Source organism: Pipistrellus kuhlii, unplaced genomic scaffold (assembly GCF_014108245.1).
Source record: "Pipistrellus kuhlii isolate mPipKuh1 unplaced genomic scaffold, mPipKuh1.p scaffold_m20_p_26, whole genome shotgun sequence".
NCBI lineage: Eukaryota > Metazoa > Chordata > Mammalia > Chiroptera > Vespertilionidae > Pipistrellus > Pipistrellus kuhlii.
The window spans coordinates 613,699-634,391 of NW_023425525.1; the positions used below are offsets into that span (position 1 = coordinate 613,699).

Consider the following 20,693-nt stretch of genomic DNA (forward strand, 5'->3'; position numbering starts at 1 on the left):
TTTCATGGGAAGACATGAGTGACCCGGGGGTCAGCGTTCTAGCTGTTGCTAAGCAACAAGGGCTATGTTCTATTTGTTTTTTCTGCCCTGGTTTGTTTCTGACCTATACTCCTTTGGTCAAGAAAAAATACTTACCTTAAAAAGAAAAAAAAAAAAAAGGAAAACCCACCTTGTCGACATTTAGAAAGTCAAGTCAATACTGTAATGATAAATTAACGAGTTCTCAACTATTGGACATACATGTTTTATTGTTAAAGAGAAAGGAGCCATCAGAAATACCTTATTTACAGTCATCCAATATTCTAAGAAAAGCCATGGATATACATTCACAGTACACACCTGGAAAGATAAGTATCTCTGAACGGTCTATTCTTTCAGGAACAAAGACTGTTGAGAGTGCAGATTACCCACACTACTATAATCTCTTAAGAAAAATGAACATGCCTTTTGTGAGAGGAATTGAGGACAGACATGACTTTGCTAGAATGGAAAAGAAAGGCAACCCTACTTTTCTTAAATTTCACCCTTATCCCCCTTCATCCTTACCAGACTATCACTTACACTGCCCTTACCCCCCGCCATTTGGGCCAGATTACCCATTATTTCCACTCCGTGATGATGTAGCCTTAGGTGATCCCTGTTCAGGGTTCATGAGTCCTGGTGGCGATGCTGAGTTAAAGCCTGGCGTTGGCAGAACCATCCCAAGTCTGGTGAGTTTTAGTGACGTGAAACCTCAGCATCGAGTTCCCAGGCCAAGTGCGGGATTTCAAACGACGCTAAAAAGGCAAAAAATTTTATTAGAAGAACTAAAACAAGACAGAAAATGGAATTCCAGGGCAACATCAGATACTTCCATCAGAGCAAGACTTGGAGGTAAAGTGACATTGGCTTTATAATTTTTAAACATTGAAACCAAGGAGAAAGAGCATGGATATAAGATTCATTATTCAGTAGATAGTTTAATATAAAGTTATAAAGAACTAAATAAGAAAATCTTATTTTTAAATTGAAAATTGCAAGGAAAAAGTAAAAATGATAAGCCTTTCATAAAACTATAAAATAATATTTGGTATTTAAAAGTGGATTCATTAGTATAAGTGACCAACACAAATTACATATCAGGTAATCTATAATAATAAAAAAATAATATGCTAATTAGACCGGACAGTTGAACAACCTCCCAGACATCATTCCAGATGACCTTCCGGACGAAGCCAGGGCTATGAGGACCGAGCCCTTTCCACGAATTTTGTACATCAGGCCTCTAGTTTATTATATAAATACTAGAGGCCCAGTGCACGGATTCTTGCACCAGTGGGGTCCCTCAAGCCTGGCCTGCAGGGATTGAGCTGAAACCAGCTCTCTGACATCCCCTGAGGGGTTCCAGATTGTGAGAGGGTGCAGGGCAAGCTGAAGAACCCCACCAGTGCGCGATTGAGGCTGAGGTGAGGTTCTGGGAGGGGTACAGGGCATCTCCAGCCTATTTTGCCCAGTTTCGGTCAATCAGACCCCAGCAGCAAGCTAACCTACTGGTCAGAGCATCTGCCCCCTTGTGGTTAGTGCGCATCATAGCAACTGGTTGAATAGTCAGACACTTAGCATATTGGCTTTTATCATATAGGATAGATAACCTAATTGTACCATGAGGCAAATTATATTTGACTTTGATAATTGAGCATGCCTCATTATCTTTCTGGAAAAAGTAAATCTGATGGTTATGTAAGAGTTAGGTTACAGGGACTGAAATGGAATGGGAAAGCAGTTGACGTTAAATTTGGCATCTGATAAGAATAGGAGCTGAGAAGCAACCCCTTCAGAAACAGCTTCACACAGCTCTGGGGACACAATTGGTGAACCTACTGACAGCCATGCCTTCTGTAAGTGCTCACAGGGAGTGAATGTCACCAGCCTGGCCAGCAGTGCTGACAGCTTCAAAGGAAAGCCCAGGAAATAGTCCTGTGTGGAAGTGTGTCTGGTAGAAGGAAGTGCAAAGAGACTAACATTTTTGAGCATGTGGAAAGGAAATGGCCAAACACTGCATTAAGAGATGCTCAGCTTCCTCTAGCACAAGAGGCTGCATCAGCCTCGCACTGCTTCTCCTCTCTACCAGCTTGGACCAGAGGCCTAAGCAGGCAGTGGGGAGGGACAGAGGCAGCAGCATATGATGGAGCAGTGGGGAGTCATGGTTCGTGACACTGCATGGAGAGAAGCCATAATTAATTGAGACCAGAAAAGAGGTAAGAAAAAAGGGAATAGAAATAAAGCCACAATATCACACTGCCGAGCCATACCCTCCAGGTCCCCGATTTTGAACCAAAAAGAGCAATTTGGGAATGTATGCTAATAGCACAGGATAAGAATTATGCTTTTAATATTACTCCAGTTGTTGACTTAGCAGGGGGCTTAGGGAAATGCCTGGGTTTGGGATTTTCATATTAAGAGTGTAAATAAGGTTCAACTACCAGTTTTTAAGGAATAATTATTTTACGATCCATTGGAAATACTACTTAGGGAAGAACAGTATTACTAAGAATCAAATACTATCTAAGGTGCAGAATTATCTTAAGTAAGACCATTGGTGAGTTCAGGCCCATCAGACAGCATGTTGCACTGATTCTGAAGGAGCAACTACCCTGGCCTGTCAGCAAGGCCTGGAGCGCAAGCTTTCGCTAACGTTTCAGTGTGTAATAGTTTTCGTTGTCGAGGAGTCTTCCTTAGTGGTCCCATGGAGGGCACGTGTGCCGCTTCTCTTGTGAGCCGAAGCCCCAGCCTCAGGATGGGCTGTTTCTGTAAGTTTTTCTAAGAACTCTTTTCCAACAAATGACAAGTTTAAGAAATAGTTTATTAAAGCTAATTTCCGACTAAAATAGGGTTAACAGAGGTTGTACAAGCATCTCAGAACCAAGCACAAAGTTCACCTAGCCTCCATATTGTGCTACTGGCAGCAGTGCAACAGAATTCAGAGGGCTAGACAGTCTGGGCTCATTGCCAGGCACAAAGCTCACTTTCACTATGACCTTGCGCTGGTTACTAATCTCTTTCTGTCCATGTATCCTTATTTGTAAAATAAGTTCACATGCTAGAAAAAATACTTCATTAGATTATAGTGAGGGTCATTTAGTGTAATTCATGTAAACATGTCTGACATTAAGGAAGGAACCAATAAATGTTAGATATTATAAAGTTAAGCAAAGTCTATAGAGTTTTCAGTCACTTTACACTTAAATTGGCAATAATACTTTTCTTATAAAGTGTAAGAAATAATAAGTTAACATGTAAAATATTTAGCATAATTTCTGAAATGTGGTAAAGCATTCAGTTAATAGCATTAATTATTATTAGCTATTAACATTTTCAAAGAATAATACAAGGAGTTCAGGGATTGGTTTCATTATAATTTGTCCTAGGCTTTCAATGACTTTGTAGATCCTGGAAATAGTCATTATTTATAAATAAGTACTCTCAGTTTTTAGCAAACCTAAATACATGTGATTCCTAATGCATTCTAATAAGGACATCTTCTCAGAATTAATTGTATCACAGCCCAGTATGCTTTCCAGTGGGTTTTCATAAATACCAAAGCCAAATCATAAAAGATTAGATGGCTGACTTCTTGCCCAATTCCAAATTTGTCTAGACATTTAACTGATGCAGTAGTTCCTTTTTGTTCAGAGTTGGCTTTCTTTCTTATGCACCAGTCAGGTATTCCAAACTTATACTAAGCATATTCAAACCTTTATTGGTTGGTCTCTTTGTTCTCATTACAACAGATGACATGTCACCCTTGTCACAGACAAAAAAGAGGTTGCCTATTGCAACCTCTGTGATTTTCCTACCTTCAGCATCCTAATATCTATACCTATATCTGTATCTCTCTAAAGCCAGCAACCAGAGTGCACTACCATAAGACCTGCACTATGATGCCCATCGCAGCTATCAGCCATTTCTAAATGCATATAGTTAATTGGTAATAAGTACAGCATTGTGTAACCATTACCACAATACATCTCCATGACTTTTTGTAAAACTGAAACTCTTACCCATTAAACCCTAGTTCTCCCCTCCTCCTAAACCTGGAACCCAGAATTTTGCTTTCTGTCTCAATGAATTTGACTCCTCTGAATACATCATATATGTAGAATCATAGAGTATTTGTCTTTCTGTGACTGGCATATTTCACTTAGCATAATGTCATCATGGACAACAATGTCCATGTATTAGCATGTGTCAGAATTTTCTTCCCTTTTAAAGCTGAGTACTTTTCCATTTTAGGCATATACTATTTTTTGTATCTATTCATTCATCAATGGACACTTGGGTTGCTTCACCTTTGGGCTATTGCAAACAATGCTGCTGTGAACACACGTGTAAAAATATCTCTTCAAGAACCTGCTTTCATTTTCAATAAGCACCCAGGAGTGGAATTGCTCAATCCCATGGTTTGTTTGTTTTTTGTTTTGTTTTTGTTTTTCAGGAACTACCACCCTGTTTATCATAGCAGCTGCCACATTTACAATCCCACCAATAGTGCAGAATTCCAATTTCTTGCATTCAAGGCATAAAACCCACTTGGTCATGGTGTGTAATCCTCTTGGTGTGCCCTTAAATTCTCTTCGTAGTATTTTGTAGAGGATTCTGCATCAGTGTTTAGTAGGGGGTAAGGCCTGGCTTTTGCATCCCTGTAATGTCGGCTTCATAGAATAAGTTTGGAAGTGTTCCCTCCTCATTCATTTTTCTTAGAAGAGCCTGGCGAGGACTAGCATTAATTCTTCTTCAAACATTTTGCAGAATTCACCAGTGGCACCGTCTGGTCCTGAGCTTTTCTTTGTGGGTAGGTATTTAATTACTGAGTCAGATTCCTTAAAAGTTACAGGTCTGCTCATATTTTCTGATTTTTCATGATTCAGTCTGGGTAGGTTGTGTGGTCCTAGTAATTTGTCGGTGTACAGTAATTCCATATAGTTATTTTGTTCATAGTAATCCTATACAACAAAAGCCTAATATGCAAATTGTGCCCTTGACCAGGAGTTCAATTGCTCACTGTGATGTGAGCTGACCACCAGGGGTGGTGTGGAACATGGCAGGTGTTGGCGATGCACTGTGACCCCTCTCCAGCTACCTGGGGGCTGGGATGATGGGGATGGAGGTGAGATGAGAATGTGGGGTATCCACTGAGCTCACTCTCACTCCCCTTGCTACCCTCTCCCAGGATGCCAGGCCTTGTGCTCCAGAGAAGCCCCATGCTCAGGTGCTGTGCACCCACAAGGAGCCTGCCCCGCACCGCACAGCCTCCTCCGGGTGAGCTGGGCCACAGCCGCTGGACCATAGGTGCTGGTTGGGCTCCCCATGTGTTTGCACAGGAGCCAGTCTGCGAGGCTGGCCTGGAGAGAGTGCACTGCCCGCCTGGCTTTTGTGCGGCGCCGCTGGGCAGCCTCCGCCTGCAGCATTCAGCCACACTCACCACATCTCTGAGTGGGGACTCAGGCGCCTGTGACTCAAGTGGAGGGGTGCATGGAGGCCTGGGGGACCTGCCCTTCCATGCCAGACACTCGTGCTTCGACCGCCAGCCAGGCATAGGGACCCTGCCCCTGCACAAGTTTCATGCACCAGGCCTCTAGTTTCTTATAATTATTTTTATTTCTGTAAAATCAGTTGTAATGTTTCCTTATTTGTGATTTTACTTGAGTCTTTTTTCTCTCTTATCAAGCTAGCTAATTGTCAATTTTTTATCTTTTCAAAGAACCAACTTTTGCTTTCATTAATTTTCTCTATTTTGTATCTATGCTCTAATCTTCATTATTTCCTTCCTTCTGCTCGCTTTGGGTTTAGTTTGTTGTTTTTCTAGCTCTATAAGGTGTAAATAAAGGTTGTTGGTTTGAGAGCTCTCTTCTATAATATCAGGGTTTATGCCTATGAATTTCTCTGTCAAGGCTACTTTTGCTAAGTCCCGTGACTTTTGTTAGGTTGTGTATTTTCATTTGTCTCAATTTCTAAGTTCCCAATAATGAGGAATAAATATCAAACAATTCTACACTATTATAACAATCCTAACATGTAAATTTCAGAGCTATTCTGTTCTCACTGATGAGAAAAATTGTTAGATAATCCACTGAAAAGTTGATTCACAGCACCCATTTGAGCGTCCTCACAGGAGTAGTTCTGGTGGAAGAAGAGGTGTTTGCTGCAGGTCACGGGAAAGCCTGTCATGTTTGCTTTCAGGCTGGACCAGCGCGGTGAGAGTCACTCCTTCGCAGCTGCGGCATGGACGGAGCTCAGTCACGCACAAGTACATGTTCGACAAGGAAGTAGCCTGTAAAGTAAGGTTTCTTACCGGGGAGTGCAGTACAGTGTTCCTAACTCATTTAATTCATTGTCTGTGTTGTTTGTAATTCGAGCCTAAATAGCTACCACTTGTAAAATACACTTACGTACCAGGCACTGTGCAGACGTTCATAATCGCTGTGCGTCTGGCATTATCTGTGCCATCCCCACAGCCATACTTTAGGGGAGGACTGGGTTCTCGAGGCTGATAGTGCCCAAGCCAGACCCCCGTCGCTGGCAAGTGCACCTCCTCCAGTAGCAAGGAGTGATGGACGCCCATGGCTGACAGCCACCAGCTCGGAGGACATGATTCTCAGACTGAAGAAGCATAACAAGTCTGAGAACAAAAGAACAGAGCTCTAGCCTCTCCTAAACAAATTATCTTGAAACTGTAGAAAAACCAATACAGATATCCTAACTGAGTGCAGTCCAAAGTCAGTGAACAATACAGTCCAAAATCAATGAGGCGTATTGTTGTTAAACAATCACATCCATTAACTTAGACCTCTAAACCTGCCTAGCACATTATTCAAACATGAAGATGAGTTAAAAAATAGGGCTAGAGGAAGTTGATATCCTTGGAGGAATTACTGAACATTGGACTTTAGTGAAGAGAACAGAACCCAGACCCAGGTGGGCAAACCAAGGAGGACCCAGGAACAAGAGCAGGCAGCGGTGGTACACGTGGTGGTGAGTCTGAGTAACGGGAACCACCACAGACGGTAACAGCAATGGTTACAACAACAGTTAATTAATTTTTACAAAATAAGAAGGGTGATAGGAAGAGGGTGATGTTTCAGAACTAATGTGCTTGCATTGTTAGACAAGATGGAGAAGACTTGTAAATGTTGTAATTTTATGGAATTAAACACTATTTGCCAACATTAAAAATTCAGGAGCTTCCTCATAAAAATCTGACTTTATGTTAACTTTAATATCCATCTTTGTAAGTTTTAACTTAATCATTAGGAGAATATATACAAAGTGTGAATTTTCCAGGTCGTAGAGGAAAGCTGGGAGGCGTGTGCTTGTTGACCCTAAAGATGCTGTCAGATAAGAAAAGTGGAGAAAGGGAAAGGGAGCTGGTGGCTGAGGACATTTCCATCCCCATTACGTCTGGTCTGTTTTCTATCCATGCCTTCTAGGAGGACGGAGAGCCACCTTCACAACCAAGCAAGAAATGTGATGCAAAGGACATGTTTTATAAGTCCTCAACACAAAAGTAAGAACTTTTTCAAATAGAATTTTGATTTAAAACTTTATTTTATACTTAATAATATAGCCCCTTTGTGTCTACATTATCCTGAATCCTATGAGAAATTCAGAAAACATTAGACCCAGATATTTAGTTACTTGCCTTATTGTTAACTTAAACAGGTCAAGGAGGAATCTAAAGAACCCTATGTTTACTAAAAAAGGAAAACCAAAACAGAATGGAAATACTGAGAGAGAGAGAGAGAGAGAGAGAGAGAGAGAGAGAGAGAGAGAGAGAGAGAGGATGAGTGCAGCATCTTAGAAAGCAGCAGCAGGGAAAGCTTGACGCAGAATTCATTTACTCATTTAAAAAATGCATGGTGGACCTACTATGTGTCTATTCCCCAAACTGTGAGATTCCTCAGTGACTAAAGCAAATCTCTCCCATCTCAAAGAGCTGATTCTACACTATAAGCAACAAGCACGATAAGTAAATAGCTCCCACCATAGAGAGAAGTCTACGGAAAGATGAAAGGAGATGCTGTCACCCGGCACACAAACAGCAGGGGCTCCGGCAGGGTGCTGAGGGTGCAGGTGGCAGCTGGCCCTGGCTGTGTGGAGGGTAGAGCCAGCACTGCCCAGAGAGGAGATGGTGGGTCTGAAGGAAGAGGAGTCAGGGATGAGCCCTTGGGCTGAGCTGAGCAATTGGGCGTAGTGAACACACCATCACTTCACACGTGAACACAGATGCAGCAGGTGTGGCGGGAAGCCTCCTGTGCCTGGATGGACATGCCAAACTGAGATGCTCATTGGACATCCACGTGGCTGTCAGTTAGGCAACGGCGCACTGATTGGGGGTCTGGGAGAGGCCTGGCTGGGAAATATCTCTGAGTCATGGTGTGCAGATGGGTACGTAAGGCACATGCCTGGGTGAGGGCCCACAGGGAGGTGCCCTGAGACAGGTGGAGGGCTGGAGCCCGGCCTCTGCGTCATGGCTGCTTTCCCCAAACTGCTTGGCATGTGCAAGTGTGTGTGAGGTTCACTGCGGGGAACAGACGGCCACAGGTGGAGCACCTGGAAGCCTCCCATTTCTGCTGGCACCCTCTGTGCAGAGTCCAGGCACCCCTGGTTCCGGGCTCACATCCTCAGCCTGGGTCCAGTGTCAGCCACGGCTGTGTCCTCAGCCTCCCGGGTCGCTCAGGCTGGCAGCTCAGGACCCACACGATCTCAGCAGAATTCAGCTCCCCGCAGCCGAGGGACCGCAGGGTTGTCTCAGGACACTGGTGTGTCTGCGGCGGTTTTGTCTCTTGTTAGGACTCACCAGTTTGGATCAGACCCATCTGGAATCATCTCCCTTTGGATGAACTCAAACTCAACTGATTAGGGACCCTGATTTCATGTGCACAATCCCTTTTGCCATATGCAGCTGCCACCACACCCACTTGCTCCGCCCACACCTGAGGGTGATATTCCTTGGCATATATAGTGGGGGCAGGAATTTGGGGGGCACCTTAGAATTCTGCCTAGACAACGTATGATATCGTGGTGCACTCTACCAATGGAACACGTGTTTTTCATAAAATGCGATCATTCAATACTTTCATAGAGCTTATGAAAGCGTTCCCTGGGACGACATGCTGGCACCAAAACTCGATCCAGAGGCGACAACCGTGGAAAGAGCTGCCGACGTGGTCTCACAGTGCTTCACACAGAAAAGATACGAGCCGGCCCCAGCGTTAACTCAGGTCAGGGCCCGCGGGGGCAGTGTCTCATGACTCGGGGGAACTCCGAGACTGCGCGCAACAGTAACACTTACTTTATTGCTAAGCATTATGCGAAGGACAAATAAATCTATACACATATGGGTTGAAAGTGCCATAATCATAGAAGTTATCAATAAGCTCAAGTACTTTAATATCATCTGTGTTATATTTTAGATGTTTTGTTTTAGACTGCCCCTTTCTCAGAAGTCATTTGCATGGACAGTGTTCATTTTAGAAATGGGAAAAGGAGGCGTCAGTGGCGAGGACACAGAAGTGACCACTGTGCCTCAGAGGACCTGCTGAGGGGGCACTTACCCGGAACAGGGCGAAGGCAGCATGGGTGTCCTGAGCCCGGGACACAGAGCCCGCCTCGGTGTCCATGGAGACGGCCCATCTTTTCTCAGCTCTGGGTCCATCCCGGGGATGTGGTGGCCCCGCCACAGCCTGGGAGCCCCTCCCGCAGTGTGGCCCTCTTCCTGGTACTCCACCCATGGAGCCAGCACTTTGCACTAAGTGAGTCTGTCCCCCTGACCTGCAGGGGTCTCCCTCACTCGCCCCCAGCCTCCTCAGTCCATATCTCCTGCTCCTCCTGGCCTCCTCTGGCCTGGGCCTCCTCCAGCCCGGCCCACTCGCCCTCCATCATCCATCAGTGTAGCCTGTGCTGGCCCTCAGACCTCAGTCCACGCCCTTCCTCAGCCTGTCCACTGCACACGGTGTTCCACCGCCATCATGGCTGGCTCTTCCAGGCCAAATCCCACGGGCCCGCCAGGTTTACCACCTGAAGCCTCCCAGCAGCCCTCTTCCAGGCGCCCTCGCCTGTCCCGCCCTCATTTCTGTGCTCGCCATGGAGGTTTAACTTGTGCACATCAAGTCCATGGGACTGGAGGGGACCAGTGACACTGAAGTCCAATCCTCGCCGTGGATCCTCAGAGGTTCCCAGCCACAGGTTATGCAGCCCACATTGTCTTGTAAAACTCCTTCAGCTTTTACAGAGGAAAAGATAATAAGTGAGGAAAACAGCTTTAATACGGTCTCATCAGGGGATTTCCATATAGAAATTCAGTTCAATTAAAGGACAAAAGAAAGTGTCTAACATATCACTATTTTTTTAAGGATTTCTCAACTACATGGAAGTATTATATCTGGGTCATTTTATTACAGATAACAGTGTTAAATTATACTGCCATCCAAAGTCCTTCCTGCATGGTGCGGGTCCACGCTGAGGCCGGGGCTGGGTGGGACGGGGAGACCAGCTGGGCTGCAGAGCGGGCCCGGAGGTGGATCCAAGTCAGCCCAGTCTTTGGGGGACCACCTCAGCCAGACCTTCCCCAGGGCTTTGCCGGTCCCAGCGGTGAGAAAACAGCTGGCATATGGGGCTGAGACCACGAGTGGCTCTGGAGCCCGCCAAGCTGTGAGGGAGCTGGGGATGCTTTCCTGGGGAGCCTGGGCCTGCCTCTGGGGTGGCGGGCCAGTGCCGGCCGCTGGGCTAGCGTTTGAGGAGCTACAGCAGGTGAAATGGAGCTTATGTGCTGTGACTTACAGTGATTTGTGCTCTAAGTGTGTGTGTCCCGTTCTGATGGTTTTAGATGGTCGGTGGACTCTGGGACAGATTTCAAACAAGATCTTTCTCGGTGCCAGCGAGACCAATTAATTTGTAAGTTCTATCTTCTACTCTGCTCCCCCCAGGTCTCCCACCATCGCCTGTTTACCAAGAGTTGACACCTAGCCCCTGGGGAGGCCATCCCAGCAGCACGCACACTCTATCCCGAGCAGATGCTCAGGCCGCTGCCTCCTGGCGCTGCCTCTTACCCCTGCAGGCGGGACTGCTCAGGCAGCACCACCTAGCTCAGAGCGCCCCGAAAGCCACCGAGCATCCCATGTGGCCGCGCCTGTGAGCTCCGGGGGTCAGACATCATTTTATCAAACTGTCATCGTCTTCTTTAGGGTTCTAGTAATGCTAAAGACGATGGCTTATCACACATCCTCCCACACGGGCAATCTTTTAGTCTAAAAGGTGGCCCTCTGCCTTGGAAAGCCGCTTTATTTTGGTTCCCACTACAACCGCAGCCCCTGTGTGATCACGAGGGAGCCTAGAGCCAAAGGAAGACGCGTGGGGCGGTTCGCGTCGGCACTGGGTCATGGCGTCGGCACTGGGTCATGGCGTCGGCACTGGGTCATGGCGTTGGCATGGGGTCATGGTCGGCACTGGGTCATGGCCGGCACTGGGTCATGGCGTCGGCACAGACATGTCCCTGAGCAGGGAGCAGTGTTCAGTGTTTGATTCTCGCTGACAGCTACAACTTTAAGGGGTCCTATTTCACATTGCAGGCTTGTAGAGGCCAATTCCCAGAGGGCTCTGAAAACTTTGCTTTATTTGAGGAAGAAATACTGTAACAAGTGGAGGTTTTGTAAATTAATGTCAGGAACTCAGCTGCGGTATTTTCTCTTTTCCTAAGTGTGAGTCCCAGTTCTAGAAGCAAGTACATTCCTCACTACACGTAAGTAATGTTCCCTCGCGTTCGGGAATGACTAGCTGCACATCTCCATGGCGGTGCCTCTCTCTCTGGCAGCGTGTGCTCTGTCCCAGAATTCTAACGTTTTCCTGGCGCAGCGCCCGCTCAGGGTCAGGACTTTCCAGAGCCGTGCCGCAGATTTCAGTACAGAAAGCGCATTGCTGGTGGCCCAGTTCCCATCTCCCGGGGACCTGCTAGCTCTGCAGCTCCCACCCTGCCTTGCCCAGGCCGCCTCCCCGGATCCAAAGACGGGCCATCCCAGGGCCACAGATGGGCCGTCAGTTGTGCAGAAACAGCCTCTGGGCTCAGAAGCACAGGCAGCCTTCCCCTCTTTCTGGTCCAAACATACATTCACAAGAGCCAGGCAACTCCTACTCTGAAAAAGAGAAATCTCTCCCTATGTTTTAGGCAAATTGTTCCATCATCATGCCTTTTTTCTTTTTCTTTGTCAGTTTTTTGTTTTTTTTAATCTATTTTGGCAAATAACCTGGGGAAGCTAGGACACTGTTTATCTGTTCCTTCCGTGTTTCTCAGAAAGAAACCTCTGCCGTCTTTTCTTTCCATGCTCCCAGCGGCCACATGCAGTCCACCAACCCCGACGACATTGACAACCCCTACGGGGACATCACATCTCTGGCCCGGCCTCGGAACTCCAAAGTCCTTTACTCAAAGACAAGCCGGTGAGTCCCCGTCGCTGCCCATGCTTGATCATTCAGGATGGAGTGGGCAGTGGTTTTATTATAAATGAAGGAATCGCTCTGAACGTGGGTTGAGGAGGAAGGTGACTTTCCTGAGTGACTGAGTTCAAAGGAGGTTGCGTGTTGCTGAGGCTCCTCTCAGCCCTTGATGTGGGGCTGGGTCCAGAGGAGGGGCCAGCTGGTGATTCTCCCATCCTAGATAATAAAAGCCTAATATGTTAAGTGCCCAGGCTACTGGTTGCCATTCAGCCAATCAAAGTATAATATGCTAATGATATGCTAAGGCCCTCAACCACTTGCTTACATGTTGTTTCAGTGACAGCTTAGTGGCTAGACAACCGTACACTTCACAAAGGGCCCCCTCGCTGTCCCCATGCCCACCTGGCCAGGGTGTAGGGTCACAGTCTTACTGGCTGTTTCCTGTGCTGAACTTGCCTCCGGTGCCTGGGGTGGGACTTCCCAGGTGTGCTTCTTGGTCCCTTCACTCCTCAGCATGGCCTGACCCCTCTCACAGCCTGGAAGCCCCTGATGGATCCCCCTACAGAGGAGGCCTACCCACCCGCTGCAGCCTGCTGGTGTGCGGCCTGGGCCTCCCTCTGCCAGGCGATCGTGGGCCGGTGGTGGGACCCCCACCAATCACACAGCACCCACTTTGGCTGGGCTGGCACCAGTGGGTGTCATATCGTGATCATCCAGACGGGGGTTCCGCTGCTCGGCCGTTTGGCCGATTTGCACATTACGCTTTATTGTTGTAGACATCTGTCAGCATCTGTGTGTCCTCTTTGGAGAGGTGTCTGTTTGGTCCTCTGCCCACTTTTCAGTTTGGTGGTGTGGTGTGTGTTTTTGGCGTGGAGTTCTTTATACAGTTAGGCTCCTAAGCCTTGTCAGATGGCTCGTCGGGGAATATGTTCTCCCACGCAGTGTCTCTCTGGGTGCTGATGCTTTCCCTGTGTGCAAAGCCTGTGTGACTCAACGTTTGTTTGCTGTTTCCCTTGCCCTGGAAATTAATGAGGAGATCAGGCAAGAGCACCCAAGCTATGAACTGTAGTTACCCAATTCGGGCACTAGAGGGCCTGCGAGGTTGCAGAGTTTCTTCCTTCGTTTAGGTTTCAATTTTGAACATATTCTTCACCTTTTTAAACATTTATCTTCACTGTTGTCTTATGGATGGCCCTCATTTCACAAAGAACTGCTTTCCGACGTTGTTATGAAATACATACAGATACAAACGTGGTGTTCTGGTTCCACACGGAGTAATCAGTGAGTGCTGTGCCCGCCTCGCTGGAGGAATAGTGTCTCAGGAATACCTCCACCCACTGCGTGCCTGCCCGCCTGCCTGCCCTTCCCCACAGGCATCCCCTCCACAGACTGCCTGCTGAGCTTGCTCTGCGTGGGAACGAGCACACACGTGTGTGTCTCGAACCCGGTCTGCTGGTTCTGTAGGACACACCGAGCTGACGGCAGTGCCGTGCGGTGCCCCTTCATGAAGCCAAACCCGCGCAGGTCAGCGTGGAGCTGAGTGCAGGCTCCATCCTGCCAGAGCGGGCATGGCCCTTCCTCCCAGTCTCATCTAGGCTTTCTGAGGGGTGCAATGTGAGGGGCGCTGTGTGAGGGGGTGTGAGGGGCGCTGTGTGAGAGGCTCTGTGTGAGGGGGTGTGAGGGTGTGGGGGTGTGAGGGGCGCTGTGTGAGAGGCTCTGTGTGAGGGGGTGTGAGGGTGTGGGGGTGTGAGGGGCGCTGTGTGAGGGGCGCTGTGTGAGGGGGTGTGAGAGGCGCTGTGTGAGGGGGTGTGAGGGGTGCAATGTGAGGGGCGCTGTGTGAGGGGGTGTGAGGGGCGCTGTGTGAGAGGCTCTGTGTGAGGGGGTGTGAGGGTGTGGGGGTGTGAGGGGCGCTGTGTGAGGGGGTGTGAGGGGGTGTGAGGGGCGCTGTGTGAGGGGGTGTGAGAGGCTCTGTGTGAGGGGGTGTGAGGGGCGCTGTGTGAGGGGGTGTGAGGGGCGCTGTGTGAGGGGGTGTGAGGGGGTGTGAGAGGCTCTGTGTGAGGGGATGTGAGGGGCGCTGTGTGAGGGGCTGTGAGGGGCGCTGTGTGAGGGGGTGTGAGGGGCGCTGTGTGAGGGGCGTGAGAGGCTCTGTGTGAGGGGGTGTGAGGGGCGCTGTGTGAGGGAGTGTGAGGGGGTATGAGAGGCTCTGTGTGAGGGGTGTGAGGGGCGCTGTGTGAGGGAGTGTGAGGGGGTGTGAGAGGCTCTGTGTGAGGGGGTGTGAGAGGCTCTGTGTGAGGGGTGTGAGGGGCGCTGTGTGAGGGGGTGTGAGAGGCTCTGGTGGGTGTGAGGGCGCTGTGAGGGGAGGTGTGAGGGGGTGTGAGTGGCGCTGGTGAGGGTGTGAGGGGCTCTGTGGTGTTGGGGGTGTGAGGGGGCTGTGTGAGGGGGTGTGAGGGGCCGCTGTGTGAGGGGAGTGTGTGAGGGGCGCTGTGGGGGTAAGGGCTGTGAGGGGGCTGTGAGGGGCGCTGGTGTGAGGGGGTGTGAGGGGCTGTGTGAGGGGTGTGAGGGTGCTGCTGGGCTGTTGAGGGGTGTGAGGGTGTGGGGGTGTGAGGGGCGCTGTGTGAGGGGGTGCTGAGGGGGCGGGGGGGTGAGGTGCTGTGAGGGGGCGCTCGTGTGAGGGGCTGTGAGGGGGCGGCTGTTGAGGGGGATAGTGAGGGGCGCTGTGTGTGGGGGTGTGAGGGGCGCTGTGTGTGGGGGTGTGAGGGGCGCTGTGTGAGGGCTCTTGTGAGGGGGTGTGAGGGGCGTGTGGTGTGAGGGGTGTGAGGGGGTGTGAGGGGCGCTGTGTGAGGGGTGTGAGGGGCGCTGTGGTGAGGGGTGTGAGGGGCTGTGAGGGGCGCTGTGTGAGGGGGTGTGAGGGGCGCTGTGTGAGGGGGTGTGAGGGGCGCTGTGTGAGGGGGTGTGAGGGGCTGTGAGGGGCGCTGTGTGAGGGGGTGTGAGGGGCGCTGTGTGAGGGAGTGTGAGGGGGTGTGAGGGGCGTTGTGTGAGGGGGTGTGAGAGGCTCTGTGTGAGGGGGTGTGAGAGGCTCTGTGTGAGGGGTGTGAGGGGCGCTGTGTGAGGGGCTGTGAGGGGCGCTGTGTGAGGGGGTGTGAGGGGCGCTGTGTGAGGGGGTGTGAGAGGCTCTGTGTGAGGGGTATGAGAGGCTCTGTGTGAGGGGTGTGAGGGGCGCTGTGTGAGGGGCTGTGAGGGGCGCTGTGTGAGGGGGTGTGAGGGGCGCTGTGTGAGGGGGTGTGAGGGGCGCTGTGTGAGGGGGTGTGAGGGGCTGTGAGGGGCGCTGTGTGAGGGGGTGTGAGAGGCTCTGTGTGAGGGGGTGTGAGAGGCTCTGTGTGAGGGGGTGTGAGAGGCTCTGTGTGAGGGGTGTGAGGGGCGCTGTGTGAGGGGCTGTGAGGGGCGCTGTGTGAGGGGGTGTGAGGGGCGCTGTGTGAGGGGGTGTGAGGGGCGCTGTGTGAGGGGGTGTGAGGGGGTATGAGAGGCTCTGTGTGAGGGGTGTGAGGGGCGCTGTGTGAGGGGGTGTGAGGGGGTATGAGAGGCTCTGTGTGAGGGGTGTGAGGGGCGCTGTGTGAGGGAGTGTGAGGGGGTGTGAGAGGCTCTGTGTGAGGGGGTGTGAGGGGCGCTGTGTGAGGGGTGCTGTGTGAGGGGGTGTGAGGGGCGCTGTGTGAGGGGCGCTGTGTGAGGGGGTGTGAGAGGCGCTGTGTGAGGGGGTGTGAGGGGCTGTGAGGGGCGGTGTGTGAGGGGTGTGAGGGGCGCTGTGTGAGGGGGTGTGAGGGGCGCTGTGTGTCAGGGTGTGAGAGATGCCATGTGAGGGACGCTGTGTCAGGGGCGCTGTGTGAGGGGGTGTGAGGGGCGCTGTGTGAGGGGTGCTGTGTGAGGGGGTGTGAGGGGCGCTGTGTGTCAGGGTGTGAGAGATGCCATGTGAGGGACGCTGTGTCAGGGGTGCTGTGTGAGGGGGTGTGAGGGACAGTCCGTTCATGCTGATGCCCCGCAGGGCAGGCAGCGCGCGCAGGCCGCCGGCACGGGCGCTGCTGCTGGAGGAGCAGCCGGAGAGGCCCAGGCGGGAGAGAGGCTGAGCGGGGCTGGCGCTGCGGTGGAGGGCCGTTGCACAGGGAGGGGCTGCTGTGGGTTTGCCCAGCAGCGGCCCTCAGCCCGCAGCCTCTCTCCGGCTGTGGCGTCTGGAGAATCCCCGGGACGCTAGTGGGGGGTTCGGTCCGTGTGCAGATCACACCGCACGGCGCACACGTGCGACGTTCCAGGAAGGGGGCACAGGAGCCACTCGGGTCCGGAATAGAGAATTCACTTATGTCACTTCTATCAGGAAGAAACGATTCCGTTCCCCAGCAGCCTTCTGGGAGGGACTGGGTGGAGACACGGGGTTCCCTGCGGTGGGAACTGGACCTGAGGTCAGATTCTCGGCCCTGGGAGCCCCCGCACCTCCCGCTCAGCAGCTGCCGACCTCACCGACCGACCGCGCCAGAGACTGTGTGCTGGTGCCGCGGCTGCACCACAGCCCAGCTTCTTCTCTCTCCCCCCTCTTCACCTCCTGCAGCTCTGCCAACATCCCAGGGTACATGGGGAAGGGCCATTTCACAGCCACCCACCCGGCAAATTCCCACGTGCCCGCCGCCATCCCCTCGATGGACTCCGAGGTGCGCCGGTGAGTACGGCCCCCTTCAGTGTGCAGGACCCGGCCATTACAGAGCAGTTGGCTCAGACAGGCAACACCCTGGTGTGAAGAACGGGGTGTCGGCCCCTGGGCACGAAGCGTGTCCCCACTGCTGTGCCGTGAGCACCTGGAGCTCCCACTGCACCCGCCATCCGCGCCGTCAGGCCGCACAGCGCAGGGCGCGCTGCAGGGGACTCCGCCTCCGCGTGGGCAGCACGCGTTCCCGTCGGAGGCAGTGCGCCGTGGGAAGTCCCATCTTTTTAAACATTCTGCACGCTGAGAACACGAGGCGGGAGGTTAGAGCCACCGACGCTGTTGTTTACGCTGCGGAGGAAGCAGCCATGGCCGCCCGGGAAACCCGCCTCTGAGAGCGGGTGCCGCCCGGCTCCCACACCACATGACCGGCTTTGGAAACAGAGTGCTGCTCACCGGGCAGCTGCGGCCCGGTGCTGGGAGAGTCTGCCCACCGGACGGCAGGTCTCCGGAAAGGGGCCTCTCCTGTAGGCGGCTCAGTGCCTCCATCAGACGCTCACAGAGTGGCCTCTCTGGGCGCACATTCCCACACTGAACCAGGGGCTGAGCAGAGACAGTCATGCCTCCCAGAGCTGCCAGCTGCTGGGGAAGTCAGACGGCAGGGGGCAGTGCCTGGAGCATTCGGGCGGTGCTGGAGCCAGCGGTGTGTGGGGTGGGGAGAGTGGGATGTAGCCGAGACCTAGAGGGACTGCTAAGTTAGCAGGCCCTTCAGACGGAGTCCGAGCACCTGCCGGGGACTGCGGGTCACCCGGAAAAGCAGCGCTGGCAGGTGTGGGTCAGGTGCAGTCCGCGGCCCGCTCCCTCTCATCGGCTCAGGCGCTCCTTGGCTAATGCCCATGCTCTCCTGCGGGTCAGCCATGTGGGTGTGGCCTGGAGTTCACAGGAATCAGACCAGTTTGCAAGGACCTCACAGCCAACAGGGGCAAGAACTAGCGGCACCTCCCGGTGCTGTGAGAGAGGTGTGGTCACTAGGGGGCCACAGGAGGCCTCCAGGACATGACTCCTACAGGGACCCTCGGGCTGGCCGTGGTCTCACAGGAGCAGGGCCCGACTGCCCATGGGCAGGGCATCATGGCCCCGGGGAGCCCACCGCTGGGCCCTCGTGGCCAAACCCTGGGTCTCCAGAGGGCACTGCCAGCCCTGCAGCCCTGGTGCCACTGTGCGTGGGCACCCGCATCTCTGTCCCCGCCGTGAGTGGCCTCGGCCGAGGGCCTGGCTGCTGAGGAGGGTGCAGTGGGTGAAGGGAGTCAGCATGACACACAAGATGGACGCCAGGCCCAGAGATGCCCCCTCTGAGTCCCTCCTCCCTCAGCCCCCACAGAGACTGGGAAGCCTGGGGCTGTTCCGCTGCCTCTGGAGAGCCTGCCCTCCTTTTAGCCGGGTTTTCTGTATTCTTGGCACCTACTATAATTCTGGACACAGATTCTCAATCAATGCAACTGATTGCACCCCGGCCAGTGTGGCTCAGTGGTTGAGCATCGACCTGTGAACTAGCAGGTCACAGTTCGATTCCCAGTCAGAGCACATGCCGAGTTTCAGGCTCAATCCCCAGTGTAGGGCCTGCAGGATTCCCTCTCATCATTGATGTTTCTGTCTCTCTTCTCCCTTCCTCTCTAGAATCAATAGAAATATATTAGAAAAACAAAACTGATTGCAACATAACGCATGTAATGTGATAAGTGAAACAGTGCACACAATGACTAATAACTCCCCGTTTCTCTCTGACATTCTCTCTGGTATGTGGGCACCTTCAGTTGAGGGAGACGAGGGTGTGTCTTTTGTGCTTGTTTGATGTGTTCGTTTCTTTCTCCTCCGTCAGTGTCTTGAGGAAAGACATGGCAGTCACCGTCTTCCGTCACCAGGCACCGCTGTCTAAGATGGTCACAACGGTGAAGCCCTGCAACCCCTTCAATAATAGGAGGCAAACTGTAGGCTACTAAAGAGCTGCTGTCCAGCGAGCGAGCGAGCGAGCGAGACTGTACCCCTCAGCCGTGGGAGGGCTGTGCTGGGCCCGGCTGGGCCCGTGGAATAAAAGACCGCGTGCCCTCCGAAGGCGGCTGAGGTCCCATGCCCTTCTCTGACCAGGCAGAGGGTCGGGGCAGCGCCTGGGGCACGTGCTGGCCCAGCCCAGCACAGCCGAGGGTTCCCGAGGCCGTGGGCGGCCAGGCTCTGAGAGAAGAGTCCTTGTCGCGTGGGACTGCCCAGCCTCCCGGGCCCTTCCTGACCAGGGGAAAGTGGGCTGTAGACGGCAGAGGTCATGGGAGGTCATGAAGGCACAGTGTCCAGACTAGAATCCACCTGTTGTCACTGTTGACCGAGAGAGAAACGGCGCTCCTGCCACCGGGGTGCCGCATGCTGGGACAGGCCTTGAGGGAGGATGGGCCTCCCTGGCCAGACCCTCGGGCTCCAGGGACCAGCACCCCAGGCCCCATGGAGGCCATGGCAGAAATGACCACACACATCCACTGTGGCATCAGCCAGTGTCCTGGCTGAGACTTGATCCAGCAGCACCCATGCCTGCCTCCTGCCTTCGGCCCTCTCCCATGCAGGCTCCCCGTGGGTGAGCGTCCAGGGATGACACACAATCAGGCGTGTCGGGGTTCGGCACCTGGGAGAGACAAACGCACCCTAGCAGCGAAGAGTTTACAATGTCTCTTCGACAGCGTGGCGCAGGGCAGTAACACGCCAGCCGCTGCCCGTGACAAGAGGGGGACATGAGCAGATGGATCCTTTAACCCCCTCACACAGGATCAATGGCGAACACAGAGACAGCTGTTTGGACATAGGTGCTGGTCTCACCGGGACGCGAAGTGCTGCTGCAGCAGCTCTAAGTACAGCGTTTGCTCAGTTCCCTGGAGACTCGGGACTGGTTGGTGGTGGCAGTGGAAGGAACATCTTCCAAAGAAGCGAGAAATCGAGAAGAAAAAACGCATTGCTAACAAAAACACACCGCCCAAGCTTTAGGACAGCTGTGGGGGAAGTATGTCAGACAAAAGGTTGACATGTTTATTATAAAACGGTCCATGATTGAAACACCGCCCCAACAGGAACAAGGCAACAGGTACCCACAACCACACAAGTAACACGGACGGCGACCGCCGACTGCCCCTCAGGAGCCTTGGAGCCAAGCCTACCCCACAGACGCCACTCCTGCGCCAGGCACTGTGCCCTGGGCTCTGCCAGGAGCGCGTCAGACTTTGCAACTTGACGTTCAGGGTTTCGCCAGCGAGCAGCACGTGTTTGCAAGAAGCGGAGGCGCCAGAGGAACGAGCGAACGCTCACCAGGAGGAAGTGACCCTGCTGCCCTCGGGCACGGAGCACAGCGCCTGTGTCAGGAGGCTCCAGGTGGGAGGTCCGAGCCCCAGAGGCTGCGGGCTCCCGGCCGGCGCACCCCGAGGCTGTGCGCGGCTGCCGCTCGGGGGCTTGTCTATCTGCTGGCTTTGAGTGGGCGCGCGGCTGCTGTCCTCACAGCGCTCCCTGC

The 20,693-nt window shown here is 52.6% G+C and overlaps 1 protein-coding gene across 1 annotated transcript; it reads left to right on the top strand.

Moving 5' to 3' along the window:
- The first annotated feature begins 140 nt into the window (after window positions 1–140).
- SPATA48 (spermatogenesis associated 48) lies at window positions 141–19,152 on the top strand. Its single transcript, XM_036453701.2, has 9 exons — window positions 141–873; window positions 6,220–6,317; window positions 7,467–7,543; window positions 9,122–9,260; window positions 10,865–10,932; window positions 11,735–11,776; window positions 12,364–12,471; window positions 17,063–17,170; window positions 19,032–19,152. Exons 1-9 carry the CDS (start codon window positions 315–317, stop codon window positions 19,150–19,152), a joined length of 1,320 nt encoding a protein of 439 aa, XP_036309594.1. The 5' UTR covers window positions 141–314.
- Window positions 19,153–20,693: the final 1,541 nt, after the last annotated feature.